Source organism: Coffea arabica, chromosome 2e (assembly GCF_036785885.1).
Source record: "Coffea arabica cultivar ET-39 chromosome 2e, Coffea Arabica ET-39 HiFi, whole genome shotgun sequence".
In the NCBI taxonomy this organism is placed as follows: Eukaryota; Viridiplantae; Streptophyta; class Magnoliopsida; order Gentianales; family Rubiaceae; genus Coffea; species Coffea arabica.
Genome location: NC_092313.1, coordinates 25,532,213 through 25,547,192, shown reverse-complemented (window position 1 = coordinate 25,547,192; position 14,980 = coordinate 25,532,213). Strand labels below are relative to the sequence as shown.

Here is a 14,980-nt window from a genome sequence, read left to right as displayed (position 1 = left end):
AGCACAATAAACAGCATTTCCACTCAAGCAAGTTAGATAAATGTACCTTAAACTTGTAGATCAAACAATCAGGGAGAGACAGAGAAAACAGATAGCATGCTGACTAATTCATCCCACAGCCAAAAAAAAAAAAAAAAGCAATAACATAAGAATTATATTATTTGAGTAATTCATTAAAAAGAAAATCATAAAAATGACGGTTCATAAGGGCAAAATGACATGTGACTAATGTTTGGGGGGAAAATGCATTTTACCCCAATAGACAGCTACTACGATATAATTTACAGCCATATGATAGATGAACGAAAAGAAGAGGACAGATCCAAGTTATACTTAGTCACATACATCTGATACACAAAATTAATACTGTGCTAAATACAAAACCTTATCAGCAATCACAGTTTTCTGTATTGAGCAGAAATCAACATTGGAGTACAAAGAGGCAATCTGTGGTCCCTTGACAATGCAATCCAGATACAAATCACCAAAAATCATTGCACGAACACTTACCACCAACAAAATGGTGGAATCTATTAGAATCTCTTAAAATAATTTGTCTACCCACTATTTCTGATATGTATTTAAAGGCAGAGTGACAGTCCCCGCATATCCGAAGATTTTTCATAATCCTTATTGGCAACTCCGATTTGTGAGTGAGAATGAAAGCAACCGCTAGCCTCTCACTATGGTAGCTCAGCAGCTCTTCCTTGTTCTCCTGTTCAAGGTCGTACATGGCAAATTTCAACTCTGGCACATATCCAGCATCCTTCATTTTCAAGTGTAGTTCCTTAAGCTTTGCATATATAGCATCTTTATCAGGGTGTGATTTGTCTCCAGAAACAAAAACGTGAACACCATCTTTCATGGTGACCCAGCTGCATCCAGCTTCCTTCCTTACAGCTGCTTCTCTCATTGCACGTCTAGCCTCTGCAACATCTGCCCACCTTCCACCAGAGGCATGCATGTTAGCAAGAAGTACATAATTTGCTGCATTTTGAGGTTCCAACTCCATGAGCATTTGAGCTGCCTTGTTGCCTAGATCTCTCCTGCGACCATTTGCTCGACTGCAGGCCCCTAAAACAGTTCTCCAAATTAAATTATTAGGCATCATAGGCATCCTATTAATGAAGCCCTCTATTTTTTCAAGCTTGCCTGCTCGTCCAAGTAGGTCCACAATGCAAGAGTAGTGCTCCATTTGAGGAATTAAGCTGTATAAGTTGCTCATTGACTCAAAATGATAAAAACCTTTCTCAACCAACCCCACATGGCTACACGCAGATAAGACACCAACAAAGGTGACATGATCTGGTGATTGACCTTGCATTTTCATTCTTGAAAAAAGATCTAGAGCTTTGTGTCCATGACCATGCCGAGCATAGCCAGATATCATAGAATTCCAAGAATAGACATTCCTCACGGGCATTAACTCAAAGAATCGTGAAGCATAATCAATTCTTCCACATTTAGTATACATGTCAACAAGTGCACTACCAATAACAACATCAGATTCCAAACAAGATCTAACTGCACAAGCATGAACTTCCATACCACGCTCTAATGTAGCAACTGAAGCACAGGCACTAAGAACAGAGGCAAAGGTGAAGCTGTCTAGTCTTTGGCCATTCTGCAACATAAGCCAGACCAGATTCATGGCCTTGGACAAGAGCTCATTGTGTATGTAACCTGAAATCATGCAGTTCCAACTGACATCATCTCTCCTCCCTAGCATTCTTGAGAATATATTTTCACATAAATTTATTGCTCCACACTTTCCATAGCAAGAGAGAAGTGCATTCTCAATTGAACTATCATTCATAGCACCATACTTTAGCACAAGAGAATGAACTTGATGAGCAAGCTCAAGAAGAGAAGGAGACACTAGTGCTTCAAGAACATTTATAAAGGTGACTTTGTTAAGCTTCCATCCAGATTGCATCATTTCTTTGAAATACCCTATGGCATCATGACCATATATGTCGGAACTGCTAAGGGCCCCAATAATAGAATTCCATGAAACTTGATCGTGTTCAGTCATCAACGAGAATAACTTCCTGCATGTAGCAATAAATCCACAATTGGCATATAGTGAAAGAAGAGCGTTTGATACTGAAACATCAAAATCAAGTCCCAGCTTAAGTCCTTCACTATGTAGTTGTCCTCCCATTGCGATCCAACCTAATTTTCCACATGAACTCAATATGCTTATGATAGTAAAGTTTGAAGGCACCAGTCCAGTACTCTTCATTCTACGGAATATTATAAGTGCATCTTCAAAGCACTCATTATGATCTAGACCTGATATTATAGAATTCCATGATACTGAATCTCTATCTACCATGAGTCTGAAAACAGAAAAAGCATCTTCAATTGCATCACATTTGGCATACATATTAATCAACCCATTTCCAACAGAAACCTTGGAATAATCTAAGCCATTCCGAATAACATTTGCATGTAGCTCCCCACCTTTCCTTCGTCCTACATCCAATGATGAAAATTCAGGAAAACTGCTCAACAGAACCAGCAAGGAATCAGAAGTGATTCTAACTAAATTTCTTGTTTCCATAAAAACCTTAACTGCCTGTTCACCTTGACCTAGCCTTATCAATCCAATCATTAGTCCATTGAGGGTCGCTGCATTCCTTGTGCCCATCTGTTCAAAGATTTTATTAGCAGTATCAAGCATAGCAAACCTTGAAAACCCACTAACCAATGCACTACCAACATAGAGGTCTTGCACATATCCAGACTTCTCTACTGCAGCAAGAGTCTGCTCAAGAACAAACACACAAGAACAGGAGGCTGCAGTAATTAAGCTCCCAAAAGTATACTGACTGGGTCTGAAACTAAATACTGAACCCTCTTTCTGCAAACCAGAAAAGAGCTTGAAAGCTGAAACAGCATCTTCTCTTTGAGAATAGACTGAAATAATGGAGTTCCAAGAGATCAAGTTCCTAAATTTTATACCATCAAAAACTTGCCAGGCATAGTCAGCAGAACTCATACAACTCCCATACATCGAAATCAATACATTGCACACAAGAACATCACACGAATGTGGCGTTTTTGAAATTAAACCGTGAATTTGCATACCGAACCTTAAAGCAGAGGCCCGTAAGCCCTGACAAGCTCTCAAAGCACTACCAACAGCATAGTGATTTGGGAAAAGCCCTGAGACCAGCGTTTCTCGGAAAATGTGGCACGCATCCTCAAACATATCATTCTGGTTGTAACCAGAAACCAGGCAAGCCCAAGTAACTGAATTTCTTTCCCACATTTCAGCAAACAAATGATATGCAGATACCATATCCCCAACTCTACCGTACACACTAATGAGGGTGTTACACAAGAACAAATCTTTGTGCAACCCATTTCTTATTACTTCTAAATGAAGCTGTTCAGCATCAAATTGGGAGCATGAATATTGGTATTTCTTGATCAGAAAATCACGTTTTTCAGCAACTAAAGGCGAAAAACAAGCGGGTATCTCGTCAAATGAAGGGCTTTTTCTTAAATGGGATGGCAGAGCTTCTTCTTGGCTTTTCTTGTATTGGTTCAATGGAGAAAAGGGTGTCTGAATCGGGTCCTCCGGCGGGTTGGCGAAGATCGGTTTGGGAAGAATTTGTTGGCAGTATGAGTGAAAATTTGAGGCAGCCAATGTACTGAAACTAGAAATTGAGTAAGAATATAAATGGAATCTCCTGTGAACTGTTGTGGATTTTGAGATAAGTTCTGGTAGAAACATGTCAACTGTAAAAGGACGGTTGGCTCATGGTTCCATGGCGCCTTTTTCAGTTATTCAAAGGCCTGTGGGCATTGATCCAAGCGACAATAGTACACTAGTACTTTTCATATATTTCATGACTTGGACCAAAGCTTTGCATGGATAGAGAGAACTGAGAATAACGAGAAAAGTTATTTCCTTGTTTCAAAGAATGATCAAGATTTAAAATCTGTGATCTTTGGGACTCAATAAAAATTAAAAGTAAGGCAATGCTAAACTTTTATTTGACAAGCTTGGATGCATATATTATATTCTTTGCTGCAACATGCTACACAATTATTTTTCTTAGTTATTATATTTGTTGAATTTTCTTCAAGATTTAGTCCATTAGTATCTTTCAATTGTTACAAAATCTAAGCATGTTTTACAGACACATCATTCTTGAAGCAATCCTAATTAAGCTCCCCAATATTTATGTGGAGTGGACATGGTGCTCTGTGGATGGCACGTTCCATATTCCTTATGCAAGATTGGACAACTTAATTACTTTTACTTATGTAGCAAAACCGATAAAATTTCTAGGGTATTTCAATTTGGATCATGAAAAGATTTATTTTTTGCTTTGCAGATTAGGCCCTGTTTATTAGAGGTTGCTAATCACAGATGGTTTGTTTTCTTTTCTTTTTTCGAAGAAAGAATTTAGCCAAATTTCTACAAAAGAAATTATCTATACTTGTTGGGTATATTTTCTCCGGGTACTATTTAGAGGAGGGTAAAAAACCTGGGGAACCCCTAAACTATTGCCGTTGTCTACTGTTGCCTCTCATCTAAATTTTGTTTTCGATTGACCCTTAAACAATAAAAACTGCACACTCTGAGGGCTTCCGGTGACTTTATCCATAAATTTGGCTGAATTTAAAGGGCATTTTTGTCCATTCATAACTGAAGCATCGAGACTAGCATCGAAAATCTTAAAGAAAGGTAACCCTTCAATTTTTTAAGCACATCATTAGATTTTTCTTCATAATTCCTCTGAAAATCGAGTTTTACCCAATAGATTTTGACAATGAAATTTTTAAATAATCGAAAAAAACACCACATGCGAGGCATGGTGCAAAGCTTTTTTCTTATGGGTAAAACTCGATTTTCAAAGGATTTATAAAGAAAAATCTAATGATGTGCTTAAAAAATTGAATTGTTACCTCTTTTTAGGATTTTTAATGCTGGTTCCAAAACTTCAATTACAAATGGATAAAAATGCCTTTTAAATCCGGCCAAATTTATGCGTAAAGTCACCGGAAGTTCTTAAAGTGTGCAATTTTAATTGTTCAAGGATCAATCGAAAACAAAATTTAGATTAGGACCCAAAAGTAGACAACGGCAATAGTTTAAGGATTCCCTAGATTTTTTTCTACCAATTATATAAGAAAGAAGTGAGATTACTATAGCAGTCTCTATGGCTGTCAAGTGGTTCCCATCTACTTTGACATGTGGCTCATTAATCATTTAAGGAAGCTATCTTTATTTTTTTTCCCTTTTTCTTTTGACTTTCTTTTTTCCCCTCTTTTCCTCTTTTCTTTCTGGCAAAAGACAACCACAAGAACCCTTATCATCATCTACACTATCACTTGCACGTTCAATTTTGACTCTGTACTCTTTTCATTTTTTTCTCTTTTTTTCCTTCACTATAATCATTTACTCTACTTTTTTTTCTATTGAATTAGTTGATGCATTTTTTTTCAATTTTTCCATAATTAACTAAATGAATGATTTTTGTTGTTAGAGTGGATGAGGGAAGATAGCAATTTTTGTTGAGGGAAGATAACAATTTTTTCTCAACTTATATTCATTCCAATTTTAGTTTTCATTTATTAAAATTGTTATTTGATAATAGGCTGATAGTGCTGGGATGGAGAAGGAAGAATTTGACAAGTAAAGATCCACAGTGAATGATACTAGGAATGAAATAGAGAGGCCTATTGAATTTAAAATTAATCAAAGTCTCTTAATTTATAGATAGACAATTATATTTCCATATTTTGATAGGAAAGATTAATCCTTTATTTAAAGTTTCTTAATACTGAAAATGGTTATTTACTGGATGAGAAAGATGATATGTAAAGGAATTGTTGGGGCTAGCAATTTAGGATATGAATAAAATATTTCGTACAATCTCTTCATTTTGGGTTACTGACTTGTATCCATGATAGGTGGTTTACTTTCATGGTATGATAGTTTGAGAAGAAAAGAAGTGTAAAATTAGATTTTAAAATCATTTGCTTAAGTTGGTTCTATGAATTTATATTTTATCATTTTTATTGTCCCTCATGATAATATAAGCTAGATGTGGAATTGGATATATCATGACTATTTGGTTGGAGGAGTTGATAAATTTTTGGGCAAATTATATTTTTACCCCCCTGTGATTTTCGCAAAAACTACATAACCCCTCCATGATTCTAAAAGTTATACATAAACTCCCTATAGTTTGGGTTGAAGTGTCAAATAGATGGAAAGCACTCATCATGACAATTCATGGGCAAAATGTCCAAATTACCCCAATATAAATACAAAAAGGAAGCAGATGAAGTCAGATTTTCCCTTACTCTAGTCTTTGTCATGAGAAAGAAAGAGAAAAAGACCACCGACAAATGAAGGAGAGAAAATTTTAACCCACAAAATTAAAACCCTAGATCTACCATTGAAGATCAAAAAGTAGCTGTGAAAGAGTATCATGAAAGCTATTGTTGTGTCTGGTAAGTTTTTTGACATCAATTTGGTATATAAGATACACTTGAGCATTTTGAACAGAAACTATCGAGCGTTGGAAATTTAATAAATCAGTGATTATAATGCTTAAGCGTTGATTAATTTAAAATTTTACTGCTTTGGAACAACCTGTATTATCGTATTTAAGCATAGAGTATTTTATCGACTAGAATTGAACTTATGCATTAAGATTAGGGTAAAAAAAATTGCATTCGGGAGTTCTAAAATCACTGAAATTTCAGCTAAACATAGGTAAAATATGATTTTGGTAGTTTGAAAAATGTTGATTAGTGTCAAATTTGGGTGGCTTGATTGTCAACAATATAGAGTGATTTGGCTGCCAATAAAGTTTTGGCAATTTGGACATTGACTAATTCTTGCTTGTCGGCTTGTTGGCCATCATGTGACCCATTGAAGTATGTGATATGCTATATGTCCTTTTCTTAATCAGATTGTATTTTTTTCTTATCATGTGTTTTCATTGAAGTGTGTAATATATTATATGTCTTTTTCTTAATCAGATTGTGTTTTTTTTTTATCATGTGTTTCACTATTTCTAATGCAGGCTTTCAAAAAAATGACAACTTCAAAAAGAATTACTATAAAATTGCATTTTAGTGGTATATTCATATGGGAACCAGAAACCGTCTATACTAGTAACAATGTTGCCATATTTAAAAATTGTGAGACAAGGAAATTGTCCAGGGATATGTTGTGTAAATTGTATGGTAGGTATGGTGATGCTTCAAATGTGAACCTATATTTTGAAATACCAAATTGTGGGTTGTATGTTGGAGCAACTGAAATCAAAGGAGATAAAGAAATAGAGTTAATGTTAACTGCGCATGAAGGCGTAGATGTTATCAACATATATGCTAAATTGCGTGATGAAATGCCTAGTCAAGTTGCTTCTGTTAGAGTAAAAAGTCATGTTAAAAGTGCCACCACTAATGCCCCACATTTTGTGAGCTGTCATGATGATGAAAGAAACAACTTGTTAGGCAAGAACATGCGAGAGGATAGTGGAGCACAAAATATGACATCTGATAAAGATACCCCTAAAAAGTTAGCAAACAAAAAGGGAAAACAAATAGTCAAGAAGTCAGTGAGAAGACCTACCAAAGAAACTAGAAACAAAAAGCACAGCAAAGCAGTCACAAATTCAGCAAAGGAAAAAAGTGAAAAAGCTGCAGAAAAACAAGATGAAGTTGGAAAACAACCTGTAGGTGAAGATGATGATGATAGTGATACTAGATCTGATAGTTTAGAAGAGCCTGAGTAGTTGAAAGAGAGATTAGAAGGACTAAAAGATGAGGATATTTTTGCAAACAGAGCAAAGGCTAATGAAATAGAAAATCAACAGTAGACAAAAAGCACAACTGAAGAACCAGCAATAGCAAAGCAGACATATACAATGGAGGATCTGCAACCACCGGGATATGATAAAAACACTTTTGAAGAAGGGGAGAGTTCTAAAACTAATGAAGAGTGAAATGAATTTGCTGTTGATGATGAAGAACTGCTTGACATTATGTCGGGAGATGATGAAAGAAATGGAAAAGGTAATGGTTGTCGAGATTTTAATGCTGCAGTTGAGTTCACAAAATCAAATTTAGAGTTGAAAGTTAGGGATAAATTTAAGAACTTACGGGCCTTTAAAGAAGCACTTATGGAATGGAATGTCAAAGAAGGCTACACCATCAAGTACAAAAAAAATGAAAAAGCAAAAGTTATTGCCATGTGCAAAAAAGGTTGTTCCTAGAGGATACGAGCAAGCCCAATTCAAAAAGAAAGCACTTTTCAGATCAAATCAATAAAGGGAATACATGTATGTGGAAGAGAATACAACAACCATCATGCAAATGCAAAATATTTGAGCAAAAACTATTTAGACAGGTTCAGGGATGAACCAAATTCTTCTATTGAAGGATTTGTCAAAACTGTGAGAAGAGAGATTATGGTTGACATAAGCATTAGACAGGCTTATAGAGCTAAAAGGTTGGCAAGAAAGGCACTACAACGGGATGATATGAGACAGTATCATGTCATCAGAGATTATGCTGCTACCTTGTTGATCCGAAATCCTGGTAGCCATATTGTCCTGCAAGTGGCTAGACTGGATGACAATGAGGTTGGGACATTTGAAAGAATGTACTAGAGTTTAAGTGCAATGAAGGATGGGTTTCTAGCTGGTTGTTGACGAATAATTGGATTAGATGGCTGCTTTTTAAAAAACCCATTTGATGGACAGCTTTTGACAGCTATGGGTAGGGATGGCAATGATAACATGATTCCCATGGCAATTGCTGTAGTGGAAGCCAAGAGATATGACTCATGGAAATGGTTTTTGATAGAGTTGAAAACTAAATTTGGCGTTGAAAATGGAGCTCCATGGACATTCATATCAGATAGGCAAAAGGGGTTAGTCAGTGCAATTGATGATGTGTTTCTTGAATCAGAGCATAGGTACTGCCTTCGTCATATATATCAAAACTTCAAAAAGAAGTTCAAGGGCAAGAAGTTGAAGGAGTACTTTTGGGCAGCTGCTTCTACTGGGAACATTCGTGACTTTAAGACAGCATTGGCTGAATTAGAAAGGGCTGATCCAAAGGTGGGAGAAGCTATGAATGCAGCTGGTTGGTTAAGTAGGATTCCTGCACATTTATGGTCCAGGTCACATTCCAGCTCCTCATGCAAGAGTGATATTCTTGTTAATAATTTGAATGAGTCGTTTAATTCCTACATACTTCCAGCAAGAGAGTTTACAATCATCTCCATGTTTGAGTGGATAAGAAGAAAACTGATGCAGAGGCTACATGTGAAAAGGGAAGGCATGCAAAAGTATCAAGGGAACCTCTGTCCAAACATACAAGAATGACTTGAGAAGAACAAGCTGAACAGTAGGTTCTCCATAGCTCATTATTCTCGAGATGCTGAGTATGAAATGGACTGTGGGACTAGAGGATATGTTGTTGATATAAGTCATAGGACATGCACATGTGGATTATGGCAACTAACTAGGATTCCATGCTCACATTCTATTGTTGCCATTCAAAGGGATAAATCAGAGCCTGAACACTATGTTGATCCTTGTTATAGCAAAGAAGCATACTTGAGCACCTGCAACTACACTATAGCTGCAACACCCAAGAAAGTGAGAAAAAGAGAAGCTGATGGAGTTAGAAGCACTACATCTACAAGAAAGGAACTTGTTGTGCACTGTAAGAAGTGTTTTAGGCCAGGACATAATTCTAGGATTTGTAAATTCTCAATCCATCCAAAGTCCAAGTTTTATAAGGTAAATTGTAGTAGTTGTTAATTTGTAATCAGTGTTACCGTCTCTTTTCTATTTTTCCTAAATCTGTACTTAATTTGTTACTATTAAAATAGGTGCCTGCTGGAGCTAGTGATGCTAGAAATGCAAGTAATGATGTTGCAAATGCTGGAAATGTAAGGAATGATGTTGCAAATGAAACGGATATTTCTGAAAATGCAACAAGTATTGGATCTGTCTCACAATAGGGTTTAGTGTCACAGGTACTATTAATGATGCTGATTATTACTTTGTTAACTGCAATTTATTGACTTAAATCTATTTATTTATGCAGCCTTGTGCAACTTCTGCTGCTGAACCAGTTTTGGATACTAGAAGATCAACTTCTGTTGTTGAACCTGTTTTGGATACTAGAAGATCAACTAGAGTCAAAAAACTTGTACTAACAGTTCCAAGTGTGTTGGAAAATTTGACGGCTAAAAGAGCTAAATATGTTTGATAACCATTGGTTAAGGAGCTGCAATTCAACTAAGTTATTTGTCTTCAATGCTTTTTGTTAATAGTATGTTGTTAGACTTTTTGTTGAATCTTGGTGTCTGCTGGACTTTTTGATTAGGTACTTATGTACCTTATTTGGTTTTGTAAAAACTGGTTGATGTATTACCAAATTTTTGTGAACTTCTGGACAACTATATTGTCAAATGAATCCAAAGTTCATCCTGTGAGTACCAAAGCAGGTTCATACCAACTGGAAATCGTGTTTGCCTATTTATATCAATTGACTACCAAAACAAGTTCATTCATTCATTCATTGAAGGCAGCATGTCCATATTTACAGCACTTTCATAGCCATAATTCATCTGATATATTTTCACTTGAAACTTCAAAACGAGAAATGATAGCACAGTTATAGCAAAACAAGCACCCACACAAATCTTCATGACTCCTAAGCTTTTTTCAATGTTTTTCATTTTCCTCAAATATAAACCACAATCCATGTGCAAGCCTTTCAAATCTGAACTATCAATACTTGATTCGCCACTAAATATGTCTCTGCTTGTAACATTCAAATCACTGGTGTAATTTTGTCTTATTCTCCTTGTTGGATTGCACCATGAGAAAAATTCACAAGTTCTTGTCGCACAAACAAAATATAGCTTTCCTTTTGAAGGTATGTCGGATTCAACAATTTTTACCACTGTTTTTCTCCCACATGAACAATGCAAGTATTGGTACCTTAGATCTTGAGTACTTCCACCAGCACTGCTTGAGCATGACATCTACAGTTTATTGAAAAAAAATTAATAATCCATTCAAGTTATATTTCAGGAAAAAGGAAAAGACTGCACCTTGATGTTGTAACTCATCTTCAGATTTCCTTCTTTCTAAATCTTGGTTTGGTTTCTTCAGTAAATGTATTGCCTTCACCAAGATTCAATGGAAAGTCAGCTACAAAGTACTTTCGGTTCATGAAAAGAGATAAGGAGCACAGATCTAGACTTTATTGGGTGCGTTAAAGTGGTCAGGGGTAATATGGGAATGTTTCTTACTGCTACTAGTAGTACAAGCGCGTTTAACCCACGAATCATCATGATGGGTGCTTTCTGTCTATTTGACACTTCAACCCAAATCACAGGGGATTTATGTATAGTTTTTAGAATCATGAGAGGGTTATATGGTTTTTGCAAAAATCACAGGGGGTAAAATGTAATTTGCTATAAACTCAAGTAGCTGAATTGATTGCTGTTGTTAAGGAATGGCAATTGATAGTGGAAGTCAAAATTGAGACTTTTAGCCTAGAGTGTCATTCGATAAAAAAAAATTGTTAAAAAATTCAATCTTGATTAAGAAGACATTTTCACGATCAACCAAATGGTTGGTTTCGAATTTGTACATGTACATTTGCAAAATGGCAGTTCATATTTTTGTCTAATATCGCTATTTGTATTCTCAAGTTGTTTGGTAGATAATATTATCACCTGTTTGTAATGCTATTAAAAAGGATTTAAATGGATGGATTAACAACTCATTTTTTCTTTGAAAAAGACAAAAAAAAATATGTAGGTTTGTCTGTTTTGAAAGGGATAGAAAAATGTGCAAGTTTGTATGTTTTCTTGATGTTGAAAATTGTGACAGATCTTGACAACTTTTTAAACCTTTTCTAATTATTAAACTGTGAGAAGTATTATGACTACTTTTGGTTCAGTCACAATTAAAGCTATGCTGCTATTAAATGTGCAATGTAGTGTACTTATTATCTCTCCTTCTTTTGGTATTATTATGCACACATAGTATTGGTTCAAAAATCTTTACCCAAATCACGATAAATAGAGGACTAACTTCATAAACATAATTTCTCTTCATAGCAAATTTTAATTGTTTTGATACTCAAATTTTCTCCTATATTTACCAAAAAGATTTATTACTCAATGTTAACTAAACTTCTAAGGGGCACCTCTAGTACTCTTTAGAGGAAGACAAGCTGTATGTCTGTATCCCGTTTGGAATAGGGGCGAGCCACATATGCTTCTTTATGTTTTTGGGGGTTGGCTTAGGACCATTAGCATTTGACTTTCCTCTATGATGCGGCATGACTTGGGGGTTAACAAGTCTATTCTAAATATTCTGATTTACACCCCAAATAACTGCTTAAATGTTCTGTTTTCTTTTCTTTTCTATTAGTTTGTCTTTGCCCAAGATATCAAGCTTTTTCTGTTCAGGTGAAAAGATGGCCGAGACTCTTGCTGGTGTCATTTACTTGCTGATAAGATATCAGGCTCGTGCAGCATTTCAAGAGAGCACTTTGGAGGCTGGCTGGAAACACTTTGGCTGAAAAAGCTCTAACGTGTTGCATATGCAGTTCTGCATCGAAAAATGGCCAACGAAGGAGGACTAAGTGTGTAAATACCGTTTCTCCCTCAAATACTTGTCTGTTTCTTTTTGAGATGGCACATAAAATTGACCAATTTGGACGAAGTTTCGAGTAAAGCACATAAAAGTAGTTGAAGTGTACAATGCACTGGATATCAATGATTCACACCTTTATTGATGATTTATAGATGATGGGAACAGAATGATGATTTCTTGAAACCTTTAAATAAGGTGACTAGCTTGGACAAGGGAAAAAATTCAAAGAATCATCATCATTACAAAAATGGCTGGTGAAGGAAAGATGACACGACTAGCTTACTGGAAAGACAAGGTTTGGAGACAAGATTTAGGGGCAGGGAAGCTGATGATCAGAATGTAAATAGCTTAGGCTCTTGAAATGGATTTGAGTGTGCTTACTGAACCAATTTTGAAAGTAATATTGGAAAGCGTTAAAGAAGAACTGAGTGGTAAAAAGTATTTGATGCTTCTTGATAATGCATGGAATGAGAATCAAGGCATGAACTTTTGCTTTGATCTTTTTCTTTTGTCCAGATGGAGAGTTGTAATGAAAGGAACAGTGTTTTCAGAATCGGACCGGACTGGCCGGTTCGATCGATTGGACCGCAAACCGGACATATCACCGGTCCGGTCTAGTGTTAAAACTGCAAGATGATGAAAAACCGTTGAAACCGAGCGAACCGTTTGAACCGTTAAAAACCGTCCAAACTGTAAACCGGCGGTTTTTTAAAATTTTCAAATATTCACCCAAATTTCAAACCAATAATAAGAATGGAGCTCCTGGGATTCGAACCCAGGTCTCCACAATCACATCAAAGGCTTGCTACTGCTGGACTATGTTCACAAGACAAGCTTTTTCTTGTGTACAATGCTATTTATCTTAAGTTAAAAACTAAAATCTAATTAAATAAAAGAAAACCCTAGCACTAAGACACGGACGTCAAACAACACCTTTTGCTTTTGCTTCCCTTATCCTCAATTCTCTGTCTTTGATTCTTTTTTTGTTTTTTTTTTCATTTTTTTCTTTGTAACCTTTCCATCTCCAAATCCATGACAAAATCTTTTTCAAGCCTTCCCCATTATCATCAAGTTATAATCTTAGTTGATTTATAAGCAAGTTGGAAGCTTCAACTTTCATAAGAGTTTTTTCATTTTGATGAGTTTAATTTTTTTCCTTTTCAAGATTTTTGTTTTCTATTTCTATTTGCAAATGATTCAGAACAAATATGCGAAAATTTTTATCAAAAGAAAATTTTCAACTAGTCCATGACAGAGATGCCGTTTGTCTTATGATAATTGTATTATCTACTATTATAATTTTACAATTTTTTGGAGTTTCATGTATAACTTTTAGGAATTTATTATTATCGCAATTTAAATTTAGTTTTAAATTATGCTGGTAAATGCATTTTAGGGACTTAAGTTATTAATAACCATGTTAAACTAGACATCAGCTGTCAAATTCAAGTGTAGAGTGAAGACCCATGAAGTATTTAGCATTTAAGTTGCAAAAAAAAAAAATGAGAACTGGTGAACCGGCCGGTCGGACTGGTCGGACCGATCGAACCGCGAACCGGCCCCCTCTCCAGTTCACTGGCCGGTCCGAGTTTAAAAACATTGGAAAGGAAAGACTGATAATTGCAGACTGAAGAAGTGCTTCAGAGATTTTGACAATGCACCATTGGTGGAGGGACTTCATAATGACAGTAGTTGTGTTCTTCAACATAATAACTTTTGCGAGTGATTGAGCAATTAAGAGCTTAAAGCTGGTGAATGCAGGAAGTATTATGGGGAAAAGGTATATTAAGATGCCATCACTGATCATGGCAATCAGAGAGTTTGTTGCACTCAATTATGATTCTCTTGCAAGGAACTTGTTTACCTTCACAAAAACAGAAAAGAATTCTTTTTTTGTCCCTGGAGATAAGATCCGGCCTAGTTCTTGAACCTTACAAACATCTATATGAAAAATCTCAATAATTGGGATCTTATCAGGCACGGGCTCAGCTTTTTTGTAAGTTTGCTAGTTTCCTACATTAGAGCTTTTATTTTGACCGGGAAAAAGAAGAAAGAGACATGCATGATGCAACGGTTTTCACATAGCTAGAGACACTCAATCAGAGAATAAAAGTATACGTTGTAAGCTGTAGAAAATTATACATGAATTGCAGTTCCGAGTTGGAGCCTTAATTGGTCAACTTGTCACACGTTAACTTCCATGCAGAAATGGACTCGAGTGGGTTTCCTTCCCAACCAAAGATCAGGCATTTCCCATCCATAACCATAGAGCAAGAACTCAGAAAGTTTGCCTCTAGAAATGATAA

General features: G+C 35.8%; 2 protein-coding genes across 2 annotated transcripts; one reads left to right on the top strand and one right to left on the bottom strand.

The window, feature by feature from the left end:
- Nucleotides 1-295: 295 nt before the first annotated feature.
- LOC140036926 (putative pentatricopeptide repeat-containing protein At5g09950) lies at nucleotides 296-3,989 on the bottom strand. The gene has a single exon (XM_072080148.1). The coding sequence runs from the start codon at nucleotides 3,743-3,745 to the stop codon at nucleotides 482-484; it is 3,264 nt and encodes a 1,087-aa protein (XP_071936249.1). The 5' UTR covers nucleotides 3,746-3,989; the 3' UTR covers nucleotides 296-481.
- Nucleotides 3,990-8,024: 4,035 nt separating this feature from the next.
- On the top strand, nucleotides 8,025-9,371 carry LOC140036171 (uncharacterized). Its single transcript, XM_072077473.1, has 3 exons — nucleotides 8,025-8,244; nucleotides 8,422-8,624; nucleotides 8,745-9,371. Exons 1-3 carry the CDS (start codon nucleotides 8,025-8,027, stop codon nucleotides 9,369-9,371), a joined length of 1,050 nt encoding a protein of 349 aa, XP_071933574.1.
- Nucleotides 9,372-14,980: the final 5,609 nt, after the last annotated feature.